The sequence below is a fragment of the Macaca mulatta genome, chromosome 7 (assembly GCF_049350105.2).
Source record: "Macaca mulatta isolate MMU2019108-1 chromosome 7, T2T-MMU8v2.0, whole genome shotgun sequence".
NCBI classification, from domain to species: domain Eukaryota; kingdom Metazoa; phylum Chordata; class Mammalia; order Primates; family Cercopithecidae; genus Macaca; species Macaca mulatta.
The window spans coordinates 164,947,758-164,965,484 of record NC_133412.1 but is presented as its reverse complement, the minus strand read 5'-3'; the positions used below and the strand labels follow the sequence as shown (position 1 = coordinate 164,965,484).

Sequence of the window (17,727 nt, the reverse complement as noted above, 5' to 3'; positions counted from 1 at the left end):
ACTCCAGCCTAGGTGACAGAGAGACACTCCGTCTCAAAAAAAAAAGTAGTTAATGGTTTCAGTGTTATTGTAAGTGGTACTTTTTACTATGTTGATTTCCAGTTGTTCATTGTTCGTATGTAGAAAAATGATTGAGTTCTGTTTATTGATCTTGTATACTGCAATCTTGTTAAATTCACTTATTGGTTCTAATAGCTTTTAATATATTCTTTGGGATTTTCTACATGGATAATCACTCATTTAGGAATGGAGATTATTTTATTTCTTCTCTTCCAATATGTATTCATTTTGTTTCTTTTTCTTTTCTTTTCTTTTTTTTTTTTTTTTTTTTTTTGGCCTTATTGTACTGGTAGGACCTCTAGTATGATTCCGGTATGAAAGGAATAGTAAGAGAGGACATCCTTGCCTTGTTTCCAGTTTTAGGGAAAAAACATTTGTGTTTTACATAGGTGCCCTTCATCAGGTTGAAGAAATTTCTTTCATTACAAGTTTGCTGAGTTTTTATTATTGGTGTCAAATCTTGTTAAATTATTTTTTGCATCTATTGAGATGATTATAAGGATTTTCTTATAATTGTCTGTTGATATGATAAATTACATTGATTCATTTTTGAATTTTGAACCAGTCTCAGAATCCTAGGACAAACAACACTTGGTCATGATGTATTATCTTATTTATATATTCCTGGATTCATTTGGCTAGTAGGTTTCCTAGGTTATCAGTCTGGAGATTTATTTTCTTTTCTTGTAATGTTTTTATCTCATTTTGGTATTTGAGTAAGGTTGTCATTACAAAATGAGTTTGGATGAGTTCCCTGCTTTTCTATATTCTGGACGAGTTTTTGTAGAATTGGTGTCACCTTTTCATTAATTGTTTGGTGGGATTAACCAGTGAAGATACCTGGACTTGGAGTTTTCTTTGTGGAAGGATTTTAAATACACATTCATTATCCCTTAATAGATTTAGGAATATTCAAGTTTTCTGTTTCTCCTTAAGTGAGCTTTGGCAGTTTGTGTCTTTCAAAGAAAGTGTCCATTTCATCTAAGTTGTTGAATCTATGGACACAGAGTTGTTTGTGATATTCCCTTCTTATCCTTAGAATATCTATAGTGTCTGTAGTGGTGTTCCCTATTTTATCTCTAACATGAGTTATTTGTATTTTTTAAATTATTAGTCTTGCAGAGATTCATCAGTTTTTATGTTTCAAAGAGACATCTTTTGATTTCATTATTTCATTAATTGTGTATATTTTTTTCTGTTCCTAAGTTCATCAATTGCCATTCTTTATCTTATCTTTCTACTTGCACTGGACTTAATTTGCTTCTTCTTCTTCTTTTTTTTTTCCTAGTTCGTTAGGAATCTTTAGATCAGCGATCAGCAAACTACTGACCCCTGATCCTACCTACTGCCTATTTTTGTAAATAAAATTTTATTGGAGCACAATCATGCTCATTTATTTATGTGTCTTCTGTGGCTGCTTTTATGCTACAGTGGTATAGTTGAAGTGGTATAACAGATATCATATAACATATAAGGCCCCAAATATTTACTATCTGACCCTTTACAAACTCTTTACTATCTTCCAAAGCCTGCTTCATATATAGCAGATCTTTGAATAACCTCATTTCATTCAACATCATTTCATTATAATATTCATAAGGAAAGAAAGTCAATTCCTGGCCAGGACCACTGTCTGTGTGGAGTGCTCATATTCTCCCCATATCTGCGTAGGTTTTCTCTGAGTACTCTAGTTTCCTAGCACAGCCAAAGATGTGCATGTTGGGTTGATTGGTGTGTCTAAATTGTCCCCGTATGACTGAGCTTGAGTGTGTGTGTAAGTGCACCTTGTGATGAAATGGCGTTCAGTCTAGGGTTGGTTCCTGCCTTGTTCCTGAGCTGCTGGAGTAGGCTCCCGTGATTCTGAACTGAAATAAGCAGGCTAGAAAATGGATGAATGAATGAATAATTGCAAATTATTATAAAGTAAAAATTTATAAAGTATACGATAATCATACAAACAAATGCATGACAGTAAATGATGCAATACAAAAGCCCACAGTTAGCCTGCCATGTTTGTGATTGTTTTTTAACTGCATGTGGTAGAGGATGCTCCTTACAGTTTCCCTTTGCAAACATTTATTCCTTGATTTAATCCACCACCACTATGACCACCATTACTTACGGATTCACCAAAAATTGGGTAAATAATTATCTTACTTGTTTTTATTAATCTTTTTAAAATCTATGCATAGCTCACATTTGTTTTAGTGTTTAATATTAGAAGAATTTGGGGTCTTTATTTAGAAGTTTGGTGATGTTTTTGTGACCAGGCATATGCCGTAAAAACTTAACTCTTGTTTATATCAATTTGCCTGTGGTGAAACTGGTTCTATTATACATTGTTTTGCCTAAAGTCCTAGTTTCCAAGAACATATTGATGATGTTAAGTGAGAACTTGCTGTAATTAATTTGAGATTTCTTTTTTCTAATGCAAGTATTTTACTGCTATATATTTCTCTCTAAGCATTGCTTTATCTGCATCCAATAAATTGTGATGTTGTATTTTCATTTTCTTTCAATTAAAAATATTTTCTGATTCCCCACAGCACTTCCTCTTTGATATATGGTTTTTTAGAAGTGTGTTGTAAAATGTTCAAATATTGGGGAATTTTTCAGATGTCTTTATGTTACTGATTTTTCTAGCTTATTCCATTATGTTTAGAGGGCGTATTTCATGTGATAGCAATTTAATTTATTAAAATGTGTTTTATGGCTTATTTAGTAAATGTCCCATGTACTCTTGACATAACTTTTGATTTATGTATTTTGAAGCTCTGTTGTTAAGCATGTCTACACTAAGGGTTGTCATGCCTTTATCATATGTATTGTCCTTCTTTATTCCTAATATTGCATTGGTCTGAACTCTCCTTCATCAGATATTAATATGGCTGCTACAACTTTCTTTTGATTAGTGTCATATTTCTTCATCCTTTCACCTTTTTTTCAAGATAACTTTTGGAACACTTTCATCAACAGAATGGAAGTACACAAATGAATCTTAAAACCAGCTGGGTGCAGTGGCTCACACCTATAATCCCAACACTTTGGGAGGCCAAGGCCGGCAGATCACTTGAGGTCAGCAGTTCGAGGTTAGCCTGGCCAACATGGTGAAAACCTGTCTCTACTAAAAATACAAAAATTAGCTGGGTGTGGTGGCACATGCCTGTAATCCCAGCTACTTGGGAGGCTGAGGCAGGAGGGTCACTTGAACCCGGGAAGTGGTGGTTGCAGTGAGCTGAGATGGCACCACTGCACTCCAGCCTGGGAGACAGAGACTCTGTCTCAAAAAATAAATAAAATAAATAAAACCAGTGCATCGATGAGTAAGATCTAACACAAAAGTACCCATACCTCATGACGAAAATATAATCAGATGGAGGAAGACAAAAGTCTAAGAGAATGGAGGAGATATGCATATGAGGAAGGAAGGACTCTGGGACTGAATTATCAGATGGACTCAGCAGATGTCTTTAAGTTTCACATACCCTGAGCCCCTAATCAGTGGTTTGAGACAAGCATTATATTTGGTCACAGTGGGTATATGCTATGTCCAGAATGGGAAGAAAGTTCAGAATCCTGTGGAGACTGTAGACACTTAACTCTATAATAATGAGGTGGAGGGTATGAGGATGCTAGAGCTCTAGGGAAGCTCTTTCTTTGTGTCATTAACCACACTGCAGCAAGATATGGTAAAAAATTATTCAAGTTACTAGTTTAATGGAAGAGTCAGAGTGGCTACAGAAAAGGCTCCATGAAAACATCCAACTGGCATGGAGGAAATAAACATTCAGCCACTAGAGTAGTTATGGTGCCACGCTCAAGAGTTGGTAGACGAAAGGTGTTCTCTCTGATTGACTTATAAAAGACAATCTTTCTTCACATAGAGGACTAGAAGGTTCTATCAGTACTGACCTTTTCCTGTTTAGTCTTATATCTTGAGGCATCTCTGGGTTTACTGCTAGGATCATATCAATCATCAGCTTCAGGTGTAGTTTTGTAATGGTGCCAAGTAGAGTTCTTAAAAACTGGACATCTCTCAAATGATTCACTTAAAACAGCCTTTAAATAAGTGACAGCATCAATACCCATTTATTCCATCACATAGTATTAGATCTCCTTAAAAATATATAGCACGCAGATGAAAAAAATGGTGACTTTTGACTGAATCCAGCCAAAGGGACAACTCTTATAGGCTATAGCTATGTCTATTAGAATTTGAATACATATAGTTTTAAAAAGATGCATTTTCAAAGTGAGTCACCACCACCTCGGTCACTTATCTTAATGAATAAATCTTTTCTTTTAACCCAAATGACAAGGGTTTTAACAGCCAAATATCTCTATTTTCTGTCTTCATGGAGTGCTACTGTTGTTCTCACTGAGTTCGTGAATTGCATGTATAACAGATGTATAGGCATATAAACTACTTGAATAGGTTTGTCTGGAGCTTTGGCACTGACCTCTTCAACTTCCACCTCTGGAGCTACCAGCTAATACTATTCACACAGTCACTTGGCTGTTTCATATACATTGTTCACTACATCAGCCACATTACAGGTGAGATCACTATTTCTTCTGTGTTTAGAATGAGCAGGGATAGTGTCACCATCAAACAGAAGTGCGTGCTAGTTAATAAGCATGTGGGAAGAAATGGAGTTGGGATAAAACCATTCTGGAAGATACTGGCAATACTACTAATAAAAGACTCAAACAAATAATTTTTCTTGTATTCAATCACTCCATGTACCACTATAGAAACCACATTTTTCTGACTTTCATCGGTACTTATTGAAAGTACTTATCTAAGACCTGTGGATCTTCAGATCTTCAGGGCTCTTATTTTTAAATTCTTTTTTTTTTTTTTTTTGAAATGAAATCTCGCTTTGTCGCCCAGGCTGGAGTGCAGTGACTCACTTGGCTCACTGCAAGCTCCACCTCCTGGGTTCATGCCATTCTCCTGCCTCAGCCTCCTGAGTAGCTGGGACTACAGGTGCCCGCCACCATGCCTGGTTAATTTTTTTTTTTTTTTTTTTGTATTTTTAGTAGAGACGGTATTTCACCATGCTAGCCGGGATGGTCTCAATCTCCTGACCTCATGCTCTGCCCACCTCAGCCTCCCAAAGTGCTGGGATTACAGGCATGAGCCACCGTGCCTGGCCCTTATTTTTATATTCTAAAACTTCAAGAAAGTTCTGCATATACCAACTTTGAACCAATCCCACTGAAGGCCTGTTAAACCACTTACCCAGCAGAAAATTGGCTTCATTCACTGTGTTAGCTGGTAGCACAGGAATCTCCCTTTGTAAAATCATATATGATGTTCTCTCAAGCCATTATCTCTCCCAAAGTCCAGGAACTTCTTGATGGAGAGTGATGACAGCAAGAGGCACAGATAGCAATTGATGTACTTGGGCACTGGCTGCTTTAGTAGCCACCAGTGTAGCCATAGCCTTGCCATGACAGTGCACAGACCTGCTTAGATGCCTGGGTGGACACGGGGGTCTATGCAGCCAGACCATTTGGACTAGGCGTGTTCTTCATGAGTGAACCCCTGTTTCAGTTTCAACCTCAGCCTTGGCCCATTGGTACAGCCACTTCAGCAGCTCCCAGGCTAAAGCTACTGCTCTTGGCTTCCCCAGGCCCTATCCATTCTTTTACTTTTAACTTATTTATGCTTTTACATTTAAAATAAGTTTGTTATAAATAACATATAGTTTAATTTTGATTTTTACATCTAATCTGTCGGATCTATTCTTTTAGATGATATTTTAGACCACTTACATTTAATGTAATTGTTGATACAGCTAGTTATATTAAAATCTACCACCTTGCATGTTGTTTCTATTTGTTCAATCTCCTCTGTTTTGCTTTTCTCCTCTTTTTCTGTCTTCATTCATATTCATTCTTTTCTATGATTCCATTTTATATCCACTATTGGCTTATTAGTTATACCTTAAAAGCTTTTTTTGTTGTTCACCTTAGGGTTTATATGATACATTTTAATTAATCATGGTCTGCATCACAAGAAGAGTCATAATTTGCTTTTTATCAAGCCCCTACAGCTCTAGAACAATTATGACCTAAATATTAGTATCTAGATTCATTGCTATGATGGTACGATCACTTCATAATTCTTTTTTCATTATTTTATGAGCAAAATGTTTATAGGGAAAGCATATGAAATTTGACATATAAATGCCAACAAAATAGTTGGAAAAGGAAAGGCTATCATTGTTGGTAATGTTCACGTATCCTTAAATTTCACCAACACGACATATGAAATAGTTGATTATTTGCCTTTTGTTTTCAAACAGATGTTGCAGCTGTAGAAGAATGGTTGGTAAGGATCACTTTACATCATGGACTAAATATTTATGCTACTGAAGGAACTCTATTGGATCGTATTCGAGGTAAATGCCAACAGACAGAAGTAAAATGGAATTCATATATTGTTTCAACAAACTTTGACGTCTGCTATATGCCAGATTCTGAGGTCCTAGAGATTAAAAAAAGAAAAAAAAGAGAGAGTCATGACCCTTGAGGCACTCACAATCTGATAGGACAAAGAATTAAATACATGTGGGTAAATTATTAACAGAGATCTGCAAAGACTGCTATAGAAATATGGAAATACAGGCTGGGCAGGGTGGCTCACGCCTGTAATCTCAGCACTTTGGGAGGCCAAGGTGGGCAGATCACTTGAGGCCAGGAGTTTGAGACCAGCCTGGCCACCATGGTGAAACTCCATCTCTACTAAAAAAAAAAAAAAACAAAAGTTAACCAGGTGTAATGATGCACACCTGTAGTCCTAGCTACTTGGGAGACTGAGGCAGGAGAATCGCTTGAACCCAGGAGGCAGAGGTTGCAGTGAGCCAAGATTGCACCAGTGTATTCCAGCCTGGGCAACAGAGTGAGACTGTGTCTCAAAAAAAAAAAAAAAAAAAAAAAAAAGGAAATACATATTTTATTGTGGCCATATTGAGGGTCATTATAAACAATGGCATATAAAGTTGATTATATTTACTTATTCCAAAAAAGTATGTAGTTTTAAGTAGCTTCCAAAATTTAAAAAAAAAAAAAAAAAAAAACAAAACAGTGTTACTAATTGTCCAATAGTAATTCCAATACTGTCTTTGGGACTCTGATAGTTTGGTATCCTATGCTACTTTTTAAGTACTGAAATATCAATATAAAATTGTTATATCAATTTTTAAAAGATCTGAAATCTGAATCATTTACAAATTGAGATGCACCTAAAATATTACATACTGTATTAAAATGCTAACTTACATTTGTTTAGAATGTACTGAGGTATAATTGCAACAAAAAGCTTCACAAATTGGTAGATCTTTGAAACCGCCAGGTGCAGAGATGAGATTGATCTGTTTGAAGAACTGAAAGGAGATTAGTGTTGCTGAAGCATAGTAAATGACAGAGTGGTGGATCATGAGTTTGGAGAAGCTGGCAGGGATCTTGGTAAAAAGTGTGGACTTTATTGTAATTATGATTTAGAGCCATTGGGATATTTTAAGCAGAGAAGTAATAAATTCTGATTTATCTTTTATAATGAAAAGATCATTTTGGCTGCTGTGTAGAGAATAACTCTTGAGGAAGGATAGCAAGAATGGAATAAAGGAAATTGGTAGCAGTTGTTGCAGTAGTCCCCCTTGAGAAGGTCTGGAGTAGATGGACAGTAGCATTAGCAGTGGAGGTGGTGAGCAGAGCCTTCAGAATACATTTTGAAAGTAGAGCTGCTATGGCTTCTTGGTGGACTAAGGTGGGGGAAAACAGAAGTAACAAGGATGATGCCTGGATTTCTTACTCAAACATTCAAGTAGAGGATGTTATCATTCACCAAAATGCTGAAGACAGGAGGAGCAGACACTGGGAAATAGGAATCAAGAGTTAAAGCTAGAGTTAGAAATCTTTATTCACTCCTGAACTCAAAAGAGAGTGTAAAACCTTGTCTCTATTTCTTTATATCCAATCCACACCCCAAACCACTCATTTATTTCCATCTCCTCGACGCTACTCAAACTGCTGCTAATCATAGTCACCAGTGACCTTCATATAGGTCACTTTTCTGTCCCCTTTTTAGCTTCTTAGTAGCTGTCAAAACTTTTAATCACTTCTTTGTTCTTAAAATGCTTAAGATTTTACTACCTGACTTCAGGAGCTTGTATATAAGTAGGGGGGCATTGTCAGCTCAGTGATGTCCAGTGGTAGGCTGAAATCTCCCTGACCTGGGTGTGAATGGTCTGCAAACACATACTACACCCTTTGCCCCACATTTCTTTAAATTCTGGAATGACTTCCTGGTGAATTAGTGTAGTTAGAGATTGTGTCTTTTTCCCTTCTTGGCTGTCCCTGTGCTGCACTATGTCTACCCTGATGAAAAGTTAGCTTCTTGCTTTGCACAAAGTGAAAAAAATATCACACAAAGTCTTTGGGTTTGTAGCAGATTTTGTTGAAAGGTGGGGAGACAGAAGAGAATGTAAATAGCTAAATAACTGGTTATTAGTTATCTCTGCTCTTAAAAGTGCTTTGACTATTTTTGAAATTCACATAGCAGTAGTCTTTCAAATTGCCCTGGCTTACTTTTTGTACTCTTTTTTGTTTCTCATTTTTTTCCAAAAGAAAAAAAAACCCTCCCTTTTTTTAATGCATGAAAATTCGACTTTAGATCCAATCCTTTGCATATCCAAAAGTAATATTTTAAGTTTTAAAATTTGTGAAGCCTTGTCTGATGATGTTCTTTCAAAAGGCTCATTGTCTACCCTGGTCTGGTGAGGAAGAGTGTACCCTGATTCTTCTACTTACAGTGAGTGCAGAGTCCTATTGGAGCACCTGGGAGGAGAGCCTCACTCATTCTAGGGCATCATGGAAGGCTTCCCAAAGAGGGAGACATTCACATTGAGGACTGAAAAATAGGGTTGTGAGAAAAACAGATATTTAAAGCCCCATGAACTAGAGCCTCTAGTGGGAGGGCAGTTCTGGCAAGAAGTAAAGCTGAGGAACCAAGGGGACGTTAGATTCTGGAAGGCCTGGTTTGCCACGTGAAAGACCTTATTTGCCACTAGTGCTACTATTCTGCCTGTGCTGCATTGGAGATGCCTCACCTCTGATTGCTTTTTCTTCTGCATCTCATTTGCAACTTCTATCTTGCAGAAATCCTTCTAAGTCTCTTGGCCCCTAATGATAACTGTCCCTGTTCACCACTGCTACTCTGGATTTATTCTCATTTTCATCTACCTACTGTTGTTTCAATGAGACTGGGAAGAGAACAGAAAGTAAATGAGTGGGCTCCTGAAGCAGAAGTTATAAATGTATTCTGTGATTCTGCAATTCCATTTATACAGATAGATCCTGTGGCAAATAGTATTTTTCAGCTATCTTCCAGAAATCCCTCTAAGTCTCTTGGCTACTAATGATAACTGTCCCTGTTCTCCCCTGCTACTCTGGATTTATTCTCATTTTTATGTATCTACTGCTATTTCAGTGGGATTGGGAAGAGAACAAAAAGGAAATGAGTGGGCTCAGAAGTTATAAATGTGTGTATTCTGTGATCCAGCAATTTCATTTCTAGGGACAGATCCTGTGGCAAATGGTATTTTTCAAATGTGGCCAAAGCAATCTCTCCCATTCCACATGCTGCAATGTAACCTTGCCAGCCCTCCATCAAGGGGAATTAGACTTTACTCATTATATCCTGGAAAATAGTCACTGACTGATTTTTAACCAATGCAGAGTGAGGTAATACACCTTTTCTGAACTATAGAATGGTTTCTTTACATAGTTCTTTTAAAACCTTTAAAGGAAAGTAGCAATGTTCCATTTTCAAGGGTGCTCCCACCATTTAAACACCCAAATTTGATTTCTGCAGAACCGATTCTTCAGTGGGCTCTTGGGGTTGAGATTCCAGCAAGTGAGATGGGTAAAATATATCCACATGTGGTAGATCTCAAAGTGACAAAATGCCCCTGTGCCAATGACGTGGGATTACTAGGCTTCGTTATGGATGCACTACTTGATGGTAGGTTTACAGCTTCATTAAATGTTGATGTTGGCATTTGTATTTTATAACAGTAATGTTTAACTGGCAGCAGAAATAAATGCATAGACATAGGGAAGGAAAATTGTTTCCTAAAAATATCTAAAAATTTATTCTTCAATACTGTGTGTTGTCTGCTTGCAAGTGTGATATACTAAGTATGTTTTCTTGCTGTGACTTTTTGTCATGTTAATTGTGACTTTAGTGTGTCTCCTAATTTCCTTTATGCCATGCCCTCCATTAATATGTTACTTTCTCCCAGAGATTATCTGCTATTCCTGCCATGTATAAATAGGTATTGTTGTTCCTGAAATACCACATTACTTTGTTTATGTTTGCATTTTTTTCATTACTACTGTAATATCTGAGAGCATCTATATAGGGAAAGAAATAACTGTTTCTCTCTGTATTCATTTCATAACACTCTACTACCAAATGTATAGATTTTCCACACCAGGTGATTCTCCAGTTCTCTGTGGATGACCGAGTAGGTGCCCTATGGTTTAATTCAATTCCGGCACTAGCTATCTGGAGTTAGCACAGACCCTCCTCCCTAACCAACAACAGATTAAGGGCTCAGTTCCCCAAGACTGTCCCCCAATTCAAATGCCAGTCACAAGTCCTAGGCTGTAGTTCCAATCAACTAATTATAATTTGGGGAGGTCCCACAACCCCTTCCTTGAGTTCAATAATTTGCTAGCACAACCCATAGAACTCAGGGGAACATTTATTTAGGTTTGCCAGTTTATTATAAAGGACAAAACAAAGGATACAGTAAACAGTTGGGCAAGGTCCAAAAGATTTCCAAGTAAAGGAGCTTCTGTCCCCGTGGAGTTGTGACACGCCACACCCCTGTTATGTAGATGTGTTTTAGCATTCCAAAACCTGCACTGTAAGGATTTTTATGGAGGCTTTATCACATAGACATGATCAATTATTTATTCAATCTCCAGCCCCTCCCCACTTCCTGGGAGATACACTGAGGGGCTGAAGGCGCCAAGCTTCTAATCATGGCTTGCTTTTTCTGGCAACCACCCCACATCTTAAAGCTATCTGGGGGTCTGTCAAGAGTTGCTTCATTAGAACAAAAGACAATCACATCACCCAGGAAATTCCAAGGAGTTTAGGGGTTCTGTATCAGGAACTGGGGCCGGAGACCAAATATTTGAACAAAGGATGTTCCTAGCACTCCATCATGCAGGAAATTGTGGGGGTTTAGGAGTTCTCTATCAGGAGCTAAGGAAAACCAAATATATATTTCTCATTATATCACAATATTATAATGTCATTACACATTTCAACTACTAATAGTATTATTCTAATTATTGTTCCTAGCTAATTGATGACCTCCTAGACCCCAAATTCAGTGAATATAAAGAAAAATAAATATATATAAAAATTAAACAATAAGAAACAAAATGTTATTACTTGTAGATAATATGTATACCTACATAAAAATCCAAAAAGATCTATAGAAAAACTCAGAACAAATATGGGCATGCTGGAAGGTTGTGAGATAGAATAACAATGTATAAAAATCACTCCACCAAGGACTAATTAAAGATTGCAATTTTAAAAATCCTATTAAGGTAAGAAATCCCAAAAAGTACCCAGGAATAAAAAAAGGAGTTGCAAGGCCTATTGTGTAGAAACTATAAAACTAATGAAGGTCAATAAAAAAGACCAAAATAAATAAGAGATTTCATGTTTATAAGCAGGAACTTCTGGTATTATAAAGATTTATTTTATAAATAAATTTACTACAAATAAAATTTATTACAAATTTATCAATCAATTCAATATGATTCCAAGAAAAATTATAACAATGTTTTTGGTTTGTGTGTGTGTGTGTGTATGTGTGTAAAAATTGGCAAGCCAAACACAAAATTCATATGGGAGAATGATGCACCATGAATAGCAAACATAATTTTAGAGAAAATAAAAAGAACAAAAATTTGTCCTAGCATGACTTATTATAAAGTAACAGATTAAAACAGTATGCATCAGTATAGGGATAGACAAATAATCTTGCCCAAATCTCTTTGACTTCCTAATGGCTTACAGTCTGCTTCTGCTGAATTCCTTTAGTTTTACTAGGTTGGTGCAAAAGTAATTGAGGTTTTTGCAATTACTTTTAATGGCAACAACCATGATTACTTTTGCACCAACCTAATAAATGTGTCTTTTTCCACTCTCTGCTGTCATATGCTACACTATGTCAATCCAGATAGAAACTTGGCTCCTTTTCTTATCTTGTTCTGTGAATAGGAGGTCCTAGCCAGGACCTCCTCCTCCTCCTCTTTATCCAAACACCAATACCTACCTTACTTCCGTGAGCCACAGGAGAGGGGTCATTCTCAACTCCTCATGCTTGATTCTGCCTTACAAATGAAAGTCATGGGAGAGAAGCAGCAGTCTTAATTCCTTGGGATCACACTCATGAGGCCACCTCAACCACTCAAGAAAACAAACAACTTCAGCAACAGGTTCTTTAGGTGAAACCACCTTTTCCCCAACTGGTCACCACTGTGCTGAAGCAAAAAAGGAAGTTCTCACAGTATCAAGCTGTGACTGCCTAAACCAGCAATCCTTTTTTTCTTTTTCTTTTTCTTTTTTTTTTTTTTTTTTGAGACAGGGTCTCTCTCTGTTGCCCAGGCTGGAATGCAGAGGCACAATCACAGCTCACTACAGCCTCAACCTCCTAGGCTCAAGCAATCCTCCCACCTCAGCCTCCCACGTAGCTAGGATTACAGGTGCACACCACCACACCCAACTAGCAATTCCTTTGTGAGGCCTTGTTTGTCCTCCTGGCCTTCATACCACATGGAGTTAATGGTGGGAACAGCTATGCAGTAGCCCCATGTACTCCAGTTTGGACTTATTACCCCCTTTCCTCCTCTAGAATATTCTTCAGATATAAACGTCAGGTCTCCCATCAGTTACCAGAAACATAAACCTCCCTAGATCGTTTCTGGTTATCCTATCCCACATACTATTCTGATCATCCTCTAATTTGATTCAAACTTTTATCCCTCTCTATCCACCCAAATCCTTTCATTAGAATTTGTGGCCTGTCATTAACAAACTCCCCCATATCACTCACTTTTTTTCTGAATGGTCCCTTAACTTTCTTTCCATAGAGTGCCTGGTCATCCCCAGATGACATTCTTTCCCCTCAGCCCTCCCACATATCACATATCTCAAAACCCAGGTGGGGGTTGTTGTCTTTGCTCCTTAGGATTACTGCTTAATCATTACTCCCTTCATCTTGTTTGAAACATGGAACTTTTTTGAACTCAGACTTTACCTCCCTCTAACTCTTCTTGGTTGCCAGCATTTGGTGACCTCCTCACCACTCACAGTCATTCATTTACAAGTTTAATCTCTGGGTCCCTGCCTTCCTCTCCACTTGACTTTCATCACTATTTTTGGTGACTTCACCATCCATATGGATGATCCACACAGTAAAAAGTACCCAGCTTCAAGGCTTCTTTTCGTACAATGATCTTTCCCCTATCTTACTCCTATGGTAGTATTCTTCTTAAAATTTTTTATTTAATAATTTTAACTTTTATTTTAGATTCGAGGGGAAGTACATCACCCTGATACCAAAACCTGGCAAAGACACAACAAAAAAAGAAAACTAGAAGCCAATATTTTGATGAACATAGACAGAAAAATTCTTGACAAAATAGTAGCAAATAGAATCCAGCAGCATATTACTATGCAGCTGTAAAAAAAGAGTGAGTTCATGTCTTTTGCAGGGACATGGATAAAGCTGGAAACCATCATTCTCAGCAGACTAACACAGGAACAGAAAACCAAACACCACTAGTTCTCACTCATAAGTGGGAGTTGAACAATGAGAACCTATGGGCATAGTGAGGGGAGCATCACACATCAGGGCCTGTCGGGGGATGGGGGCAAGAGGAGGGATAGCATTAGGAGAAATATCTAATGTAGATGATGGGTTGATAGGTGCAGCAAACCACCATGGCACATATACACCTATGTAACAAACCTGCACGTTCTGCACATGTATACCAGGACTTAAAGTATAATAAAATAAATAAATAAATATTATTAAAATAAATAAATAAATAAAATTTTAAAAATAAAAATAAAAAATAAAAAGTTAATTCAAAGCTGGGCACAGTGACTCAAACCTGTAATCCCAGCACTTTGGGGAGGCTGAGGTGGGCAAATCACCTGAGGTCAGGAGTTTGAGACCAGCCTGGTCAACATGGTGAAATCCCATCTCTACTAAAATATAAAAATTAGTAAGGCGTGGTAGCAAGTGCCTGCAATCCCAACTACTTGGGAGGCTGAGGCAGGAGAACCTCTTGAACCCGGGAGGTGGAGGGTGCAGTGAGCTGAGACCGCGCCATTGCACTCCAGCCTGGGTGACGAGCAAAACTCCATCTAAAAAAAAAAAAAAAAAAAAAAAAAAAAAAAAGTTAATTCATCACAATCAAGTAGGCTTCATTCCTGGGATGCAAAATTGGTTCAACATATGCAAATCAAGAAATGTTATTCTTTTTGCTTAGGAATACTTTAGCTATTTGCGCTCTTTTTTGGTTTTGTATGAATTTTAGGATTTTTTTTCTAATTCTGTGAAAAATAGTGTTGGTATTTTGATGGGAATTGCATTGAATCTATAGATTGTTTTGGGCAGTATGGATGTGGGGGAAAGGGAATGCTTATACACTGCTGGTGGGAATGTAAATTAGTACAACCTCTATGAAAAACAGTGTGGAGATTCCTTAAAGAACTACAGGTAGATCTACCATTTGATCCAGCAATCCCACCACTGGGTAGCTACCCAAAGGAAAAGTCATTATATGAAAAAGACACTTGCACACATATGTTTATAGCAGCACAATTCATAATTGCAAAGATGTGGAACAAACCAAAGTGTCCATCAACTAATAAATAGATAAAGAAAGTGTGGTATACATACACCATAGAATACTACTAAGCCATAAAAGGGAATGAAACAATGTCTTTTGAAGCAACTTAGATGGTGCTGGAGGCCATTATTCTAAGTGAAGCAACACAGGAGTAGAAAACCAAAAACCATATGTTCTCACTTATAAGTGGGAGCTAAGCTATGAGCAAGCAAAGGCATACAGAGTGATATAACGGACTTTGGAGACCCAGAATGGGGAGGTTGGGAGGGAGGTAGGGATAAAAAACCACACATTAGGTACAATGTACACTACTTGGGTGATGGTTGCACTAAAATCTCAGAATTCACAGCTACATAATTCATCCATGTAACAAAAAACTACTTGTACCCAAAAAGCTATTGACATTTTTAAAATAACATAAAAATGTGATTTACCATATAAATAGAACTAAAAACAAAAGCTATATAATGATCTCAATAGATGTGGAGAAAACCTTTGATAAAACCTAACATCCTTTCATGTTAAAAACTCTCAACCAACAAGACATTGAAGGAACAGACCTCAAAATAATAGGAGACATCTATGACAAACACACAGACAACATTATACTGAATGGGCCAAAGCTGGAAGCATTCCCCTTGAGAACCAGAACAAGACAAGGATGCTCATTCTCACCTCTTCTATTCAACACAGTACTGGAAGTCCTAGCCAGAGCAATCAGGCAACAGGAAGAAATAAAATGCATCCAAATAGGAGAGGAAGGCATCCAATAGAAGAAGTCAAACTCTCTCTCTTTGCTGACAGTATGATTTTATACCTAGAAACCCCTAAAGACTACCAAAAAGCTCCTAGAACTGGTAAACAATTTCAGTAAAGTTTCAAGATACAAAAATCAATGTAGAAAAATCAGTAGCATTCCTATACACCAATAGCATTCAAGCTGAGAGCCAAATCAAGAGCACAATCCCATTTACAATACCCCACTCCCACACACACACCTCCCTAGGAATACATCTAACCAAGGAGGTGAAAGATCTCTACAAGGAGGAGTAAAAAACACTACTGAAAGAAATCATAGATGATACACACAAATGGAAAAACAGTTCATGCTCATGGATTGGAAGAATCATTATCATCAAAATGGCCATACTACCCAAGCAGTCTACAGATTCAATGCTATTCCTATCAAGCTACCAATGTTATTTTTCACAGAATTAGAAAAAACTATTCTAAAATTCATACGGAACAAAAAAGAGCCCAAATAACCACAGCAATCCTAAGCAAAAAGAACAAAGCCTGAGGTATCACATTACCCAACTTCAAACTATACTGCAAGGCTGCAGTAACCAAAACAGCATGGTACTGGTACAAAACTAGACACAGAGCAATGGAACAGAATAGAGGATCCAGAAATAAAGCCACACCCCTACTACCATCTGATCTTCAACAAAGTTAACAAAAATAAGCATTGGGGAAAAGACCCTATTCAATAAATGGTGCTGAGTTGGCTGGCTAGCCATATGCAAAAGAAAAATGAAACTGTATCCTTGCCTTTCTCCATATACAAAAGTTAACTCAAGATGGAGTAAAGATTTAAATGATTATGCTCCTCACCTTGTCATCTCTAATGTCAGTGTCCCTGAAATCTGTAGTACCTGCATCTTACACTCTGTCCACTGCCTCTTATTCTTTCAGTCTGTTCTAGTACTCACACTTCAACATTTCTTTGATCTTATTGAGATCTTAATCCATTGTCACTACCACTTTTTTTCACTACCCAACATCCTTATTTTCCTCTGTTCTCACCATAATTCTCAGAGTCCATCTTTTTAAATACTTTTGTAACTCCCTTGCCCTTCTTTTTCTTCCTTGCCTGCCCAACCCCAACTCTAAAACCACCTCTGCTCCTGTCCTGGAAGAGCAGAATATTGCTGGGGAAAAACTGCATGCTAGTCTCATTTTGACATTTCACTGACCAGTCTCACTCTAAATTCATGATCATGAATCTTAAGTGGGCACTCAGCACTGCCTATAAAGCCTACTGCCTATAAATCCTATCACTCTTCCCTCGTATATTTATTTTCCCACTCTGCAAAATAAATTTATCACACTTCTTTCCACTCCTCAAATACTCTTCCCCTCTTACTCTTGGCTGTTCATTTATATAATACTTAAGAGAAAATAAAGATTGATTATAGAAACCACATTGTTGCAACTGGAAATGTGCCATCATACCTGCATTTGTATGCTTTCCCTTTTCTGCCTCTTGCACTGTAAGAAATGTCTCTACTGCAATCAAAGGCTACCCCTCAGCGCTTGTGTTCTGGATTCCATTCCTTGCAGTCATCTGAACAACCTTGCTCTTGCATCTGTTGTGCAATTCTCATTTTTCTCTCCAACATCATCACACTCTTCCTCCTCACTGGATTGTCTCCATTAGGATAGAGACATACCCTAATATCCCCCATCTTAATTAAACAAAGCCTTCATTTATCTCGCTTTACTTCCATCTCCACTTCTCTGTTCCCCTTCAAAAAAAAATATTTAAGGCCAGAATTTAGTGTAGATGATACTGTTTTTCCACCTCCCGTTTTATCTTCTTTCCACTACAAATCAGACTCTGGTTTCCATCACTCTTCTAAAACATTTCTTCTCAAGGCCACTCACAATTTCCATATTGCCAATTCCAACAGCTAGTCTTTTATG

The 17,727-nt window shown here is 37.4% G+C and overlaps 1 protein-coding gene across 1 annotated transcript in view; it reads left to right on the top strand.

The window, feature by feature from the left end:
* CATSPERB (cation channel sperm associated auxiliary subunit beta) overlaps positions 1-17,727 on the top strand; it is a 148,625-nt gene that overhangs the window by 11,675 nt on the left and 119,223 nt on the right. Inside the window, 2 exon segments of the mRNA XM_077938830.1 lie at positions 6,375-6,470; positions 9,944-10,093. Of these exon segments, the coding sequence (XP_077794956.1) occupies positions 6,375-6,470; positions 9,944-10,093 (246 nt within the window).